Raw genomic sequence first — 6,654 nt, forward strand, 5'->3', positions numbered from 1 at the left:
TTGAGGTTTAAAAGCAGATTTAAGCCACGGTGAGACTGCGTTTCGATCAACGCTCACACCACCGATACGAGTTAATACATAAGTGTATCAAAGTGTTTCACTTGCCGTCCGAAGACCAACCAACCAGAGCAAACTAATACCCGTCAGGGCGTCATTTTGGTCCACACTAGATGCTTCTAGATGAGTGACACTGATCACATCAAACCTCGGACACTCTACAACTACAGGCTACAGCTGGAGTGCATCTGGATTATTGAGAAGCAACGGCGGTGACGAGGGGCTAGGACCCATAGCCTGGGCTCCCAAAGAGCCTTCTGTCGTTCGAAGTGGCTTATCGATCGACATGTAACTTATAAATTCTCACACTTGGTGATATGTTTGCATGGAGTCTATTCTGAATGTGAAAGTGCGGATGATCCCATTTCAAGCTAGATTCACCTGCACAACCTGCAGAAAAGTGAAACATTGATGGTAAGAAGGGACGTAAAGCTGCTCATAATATACAGCTGACCTAAAACAAGCCCACTAGCAAATATCACATCGAATAAGCAGACTACATAACCCAGAAAGGACTACTGATTTCGTGGACGAAAACAATATAACTATGTCAAGTCCTAGTTTGAAATAATTATTTTTACCAGTAAGAAGCAGAAGAAACCATGAAGCATCTATGTACATGACAATGAATGAAAAGAACGAGTGACGCATTTACCTTCTTCCGTGCTGGGGATCTGTTGCTCAGATAGCCATCTGCTAGGGCATGGGAGGTATGACTTAGAAGAGAACATGCAGCGTGATTCAAAAAAGAAAATAAATAATAAATAAAGGGAGAGAAAGAGATCTCAGCTACTACTCTATCACATTTGAAACCTTCACAGTACTTTGCTTTTTATTAATTAAGATCCACATTAGCACCTCGCTAATTCTCCGGACTGACAATGATAGCAGAGTACTCGAGGTGCAATTGTGAATATAGCCGTTCATATTTGCATACCCAAGCTGTAATGACGTCTGTGATCTTTGCGCCTGTAGAAGGTTGGGATGAGGGTAGACTGATGCTGCCAGCTGCGAACTCACACTCATATCTCGTGAGAAATCGCTGGCGAACGGTTTGGGGCTTTCTAGCCGAGCATCCGGGAAATTAGCTCGAGCTGCTGCTTCCGCAGCACCTTCAGCGTCTGCAATCTACGGCATCATAGAAAGAGACGCATAACGCAACAAACGAAAGTCAGTTCCACTTCAAGAGCAACTCTTTTACAACCTTGGGCTTGGACCTATCATGTGTAACTCCTATAACGACCAAAAAACTAACATAATAAGCCAAAAATAAACCTCACAAATCACAAGAACACCCCACAAACAGAAGAATCATGTGTAAAATCCCCAGCCACAGGCAAATACCTTCTTGCGAAGAGCCTCGTTTGCAATCATCAGTTCATGCTCCTGTGAGGAAGAAAACATTATAGTACATTGTAAGAGAGACAAAGTGTAACTTAGCAACACAAGAAGAACAACCGCACCTGTAGTACACAAGTAAAAATAGCTTAGTCAGCAAACCTTTCTCCGCAAGTCTTCGATCTCTTCTAAAATGAGTTGATTCTGCGGTTCCAGTACATAACCACGTTAGTTCCACTTTTCGGATGCAACAGGATTGATTGTAAACTTATATTAAAAAAATGTTTATTATTACTTGGCTTTTTTCTTTTTTTTTATTTTTTTTCAATGAAAAAATTAAAAAAACATCACGTCGTGCTATCTCTTCAAGTTAAGGAAAAAGAACGCTGACCCTAAGTGGATCTCAGTTTCTCGCCTCTAACTAACTGTGGCAGTTATCAGCACGAAATCGAGAAATTACGTTCGATTGCAACTTATTAACTTGCCTTCCTTGCTCTCACTCGTGAAGCACCCTGATCAAGCTGCTGCTCCAGCTCCAAAAGGTCAGATACCTTCAAAGCTGAAAGATCCTCACCAAGCATATGCCTGCAGAAAATATCACACTATCTCAGTTTGATTGATCAACTATATTGCGACCTGAATGGATCAAAACATCAATGAAGTGCTCAAAACAAATCTTCATGTTTGAGGAATCTGAAGGGAAACATTTCAAGGCCCTAAAACAATGACAGAAGCAGCCACACTCACGGGGAAAATTAAAAAGAAACAAGTGTCAGCATTCGGAAGAGAAATAACCTTTGAGAGCTTTCCAATCGTTCTACTTGCTGTTTTAACTTAATCACCTCCCGACCAAGTAACTGTCAAATTCCACAGAATCGTCACAAGAACGCAAGGCAAATAAGCTCGTTCTAAGATTCTATGAGAATATCATGCAAATGACATTTCTCTGTCTAGTGCGCTGGAATCAGGGCCAGGGAGGAAGCCCTACATCAGTATTGGTGCCACGCTTCACTGCACCATCCGAGCTCTTCCTGTACCGCTCAATGATGTCCCGCATGCTGCACAATTTCACAAGCTTCCCTAACATGTCAGTATGATTCACCTACAGGATGATGCAGCAGGGCGATTCAATCAAAAACCATAAACACTACATGAGAACCCGACGACTTCCAATTGCCGCCAGTTTTCCAGCTGCGGGAACGTGTTTCCCATTGTTGTACTGTCACGACCTTCACCTCGCACTTCCCATGCCTCAGTAACCTCAATTCAATGTTGTGATCTCAGAATTCAGTTCCATTGTCACAAATAAGAATAGACTGAATTATGGCAGATATTTGGGGCACTATCTCTCGTGCATCTAACTGAATCTACTGAAATAGAGCAACCTTGCTCATCTATCAGAACAGGGCATAAAGTAACAACGTGGAGCAAAACTTGTGCAGCTGACAATCGAAAAAACGTACAGACCACATATCCAGAGAATGCGCCACACAAAGTAAGATAAATTTGGCAAATTGTGAAAAGATGCCACTGAATAAGAATTTCAGTAAGACTACTGTATCGCAAGCGGGCAAGATTCAGAACTACTCATATTTTACAATGGCTTTCTGAAATAAGCTAAAAAACACAGTGCACAGAAAGAATTACGGACACATTCAGAGCAGTGCCGTCTCTTAGAGTTGCAGAGAGCAGCGTCGCTAAAATTTCTACCTGCCTGAACTGGCAAACTCAAAGTGCTTTCCAGTGCTGGAGAAAATAACCAGCGCCACCTCGGCATCACACAGAACCGCAAGCTCGTGCGCCTTCTTCAAAAGACCACCGCGCCTCTTGGAGAATGTCACCTGCCTGCTGGTTGTATTCTCAATCTTCTTGATCTCAATTTTGCCGCGACCCATAACCCCACCCTTCCGCCGTGTCGACTCAGTGCTCGAATCACCCTTCCCGCTCGACATCCCGAGCGACAAACACGTTGGCACCTCACAATCCTCGTCCAGAATCTCCCCAACAGACAACTCTTGCGTCGCCGTGGCAGTCGAGGGTGCAACCACCCCGAACTGCCATTGATCGGAGGGTTGTCCAGACGCTGTAGTCATCATCCATAGCCAACTTCCCCAGCCCCCTCGTCCTACGAATCCGCACCTAAGCTAAGCAAGCAAACCCAACAGAGCCGCTCTGGCATCACTCAAAGGAATCTGAAGGCAAGCTGGTTGGAGTCGCACACGAGAAGACCTGTCCAAATCAAGAGGTGAGAGGAGTGCCATACCCTCCTCCTCCACCTCCTGCTCCTGATGAATCTAACAACAGACGACAAGGAGAACCACCTCACATAGAGGAGGAAGAGTGCTGCCTTGCCAGTGACGACTCATTATTCCATTCCAGTGCTGCCTTCCTTCCTTCCTTCGGGAGCCCAGAAGCGCCTGCGTAGTGGTGCCAGATGATGATCTGGCCAACACTGTGGGGTGGGGTGGGGTGGACTCTCCTCCCCACTGATCTAGAGAATGCACGCCTCCCTGACGAAAAGGAATCTCGCTTGCTGCATTCAATGGAGCCAGCCAGCCAGCCAGTCAGCCAGCCAGCCAGTCAGCCAGCCAGCTGCCGACACCCGCACGTATCACCAAAACTCTCCAGCTTCAACCCATGCACTCCCAATTTCCAATGCCCGAACATTATTGAGAAAGGCTGGCATTTATGCCAGACGCACCATATTTGGGCATTGGTGAGCGGGCGGAAGGAAGGAAGTGTGGGAACATCCATCCCTACTTATCATCTACTCTAGATGATCGTGATAGGACGAACTGAGATCCGGACTTAGCGCCGAACAGTATGTAAGTCCCATGTTTTATTTTTCTAGTATCTCTGTTTTATTCTTCTCTCATGGTATCAGAGCGGAAGTTCTTTTCATCTTCATTGCTAGTTTTTTTTCTTCTAACATTACTTACTTACTTCCCTTGGTTGTGATACTAACCATTGACTCATTACAGCCTTGCAATCGATACACATTCTAGATCAAGTATTGTTTTTTCTCTCCTCCTGATGCTACTTGATATTATCTTCTTGTCACATCGAATAATATCACTTTGAGATCCAGCGGACTCTCGTTTTTTATAGGCTCTCATTCGTATTATTTCCAGAACTAGCGTTTATTTGTCTAGATCCATTGAGCAAGATGAGTAACTTAGAAACGATTTGCTCAAAAGAGTCGATGCTCACCTGTCCGAAAAATTCCGAGCATTGGGCTATCACTCTCCAGAGCATATTTGAAAAAGAGGATTTGTGGGACCTTATCGAGCCACAACAGATTACCACTGCATCGTCATCCACAGACCTGCCATCAAACACAGAGTTCAAACAGCCTGACACAAACATCACTCGATGGCAAAAGAGACGAGCAAAAGCCATGATTTAACTCTCATTCACTCCAGATCTGTGCTACAATACAATCGATATCCCAAATCCACATCGCTGGAAGCAACAGGATGTAGCCACCTTCATCCGCGACATTATCCGCGACCTGAAATCAATCAAGCAGGTACCATCTAATGAGGTTATCATACCATGATTATTCCAAACATCCTTTCATAGACTCACTTGAACCAAGTGATCAAGAAATTTTCTATGCACTAGAAGCACTCACTATCAATTCAAAAGAATCCGATTGAATATTAGATTTTCGAATATTTAAGTATTTCTCAGGAAATTATATAGCTTTTCATGAGATTAATCATTCTCAAGGATCCATCATCACCTATCACCTCTATATTTGGCCACTTTCATGTCATAGCAAGACATGAAATTGACAATCTCTCCTTGCTGCAAAATATAAACTCTAAAGAACCTTTGTTGTATGCCTATATTACTTAGAAATATTCTATTTATAAAAAAATTATTAATTTAGATATTTTTTTATTTTTATTTTTATTTTTTTCACTAAAAAAATGTAATGTCATCTCTATCAACAAACTACACCATATAATTGCAAAGGGTTCTAGAGACAAAAACAATGGCCTCTATAAACTTGACTATATTAACAACTATCCACCTCTTTGTAAAAGCTATGAGACCTTCAATCTAACAAGCTTGCTGAAGCATACGGTGTTATGATGTAACACTACTAATGAATGAAAGAGAGAAGAAAATATCATATTATTGAAGATCCTATTTTAAAATATTATAGTAAATTATTTTAGAAATATAGATAATAGTAAAAAAGATAGTAAAATTAAAAAATACTAATATTGCCTTTTTATAAAATAGGTTTCTATTTATTTTGTAGGACCATAAATAAGACAAAACAAAGAAGATTGGAAAATTAAACAATATAGGCATGTGTAGGAGGAAGTTGAGAGTAGATTTTAGTGAACTTATCTCAAGAAGTCAAGAATTGATACTTGAAGAGGATCAGTTGTCAATCTAAATTGAAATCAAATCTTGAGGCACAAAACCACGTATTTTAGGTGACTCTAGGATTTATTAGTAGATCGGAGAGTGGGATTTGAGAGCAAAATTGAGGAAAGATTTTTAAGCATTGGTTTCATGTCATTTGAGTCAATATTGAGATTTTGAGGGATTTTCAAAGTTAATAATGTTCTTGGTGGGATTAAAGTTTGAGAAATAAAAACACATTTACAAATTTGAGGATTTTTTGAGTTCTATGGTATGTGTACAAATGAAATTTGGATAATGTTTTGGTATACTAGTTGTAAATGTGAATGCAAATTTTGAGATTAATGAAACAATTAGATTGAAGTATATGAAGGTTTTTCTAGGTTGAGGTCTCAAAACTTGGAGTTTGGGGATTAGCAAGTGTTTCTAAGAACTTTAACAATTTTTCAATTGGATTGAAGTAAGATTTTTTTATATAGATATTATACTTAGTTTTCAATGGTTAAGTGAAATTTGAGATTAGTTCAACATTTCAAGAAGGGAATATTCATGTTGGAAGTTTAACATTTAGGTTGAAGTAGGATGCCACCTAATACCCAATTGGATTATCTTACATTTCTCTCAATTGGTAAGTGCAATCAATTTCATCTTTCTTATGCTTGTTGCTAAGTAAGACATTAAAAAGTATGCAAATTTTGAATTAATATTAATAATTTGATCATTAGTTGTTGAGGTTCTATTTTGCTATAGGATTTGTTATGAGTTTGTTTAAGATTTAGGATTTGGTCTAGGATTTGGCTAGGATTAGGATTTGTTTAGGATTTGATTTAAGATTTGATTTAAGATTAGGATTTGTTTAGGATTAGAAACTTATTT

At 40.4% G+C, this 6,654-nt stretch overlaps 1 protein-coding gene across 1 annotated transcript; it reads right to left on the reverse strand.

Annotated features, from left to right (window-relative positions):
- On the reverse strand, nucleotides 1-4,044 carry LOC112281887 (MADS-box protein GGM13). Its single transcript, XM_024518875.3, has 9 exons — nucleotides 3,106-4,044; nucleotides 2,384-2,453; nucleotides 2,191-2,252; nucleotides 1,881-1,980; nucleotides 1,558-1,599; nucleotides 1,402-1,443; nucleotides 995-1,185; nucleotides 713-750; nucleotides 1-447 (listed from the first exon to the last, which is right to left on the reverse strand). Exons 1-9 carry the CDS (start codon nucleotides 3,489-3,491, stop codon nucleotides 332-334), a joined length of 1,047 nt encoding a protein of 348 aa, XP_024374643.1. The 5' UTR covers nucleotides 3,492-4,044; the 3' UTR covers nucleotides 1-331.
- Nucleotides 4,045-6,654: the final 2,610 nt, after the last annotated feature.

This window comes from Physcomitrium patens, chromosome 4 (assembly GCF_059467195.1).
Source record: "Physcomitrium patens ecotype Gransden chromosome 4, ASM5946719v1, whole genome shotgun sequence".
Taxonomy (NCBI): domain Eukaryota; kingdom Viridiplantae; phylum Streptophyta; class Bryopsida; order Funariales; family Funariaceae; genus Physcomitrium; species Physcomitrium patens.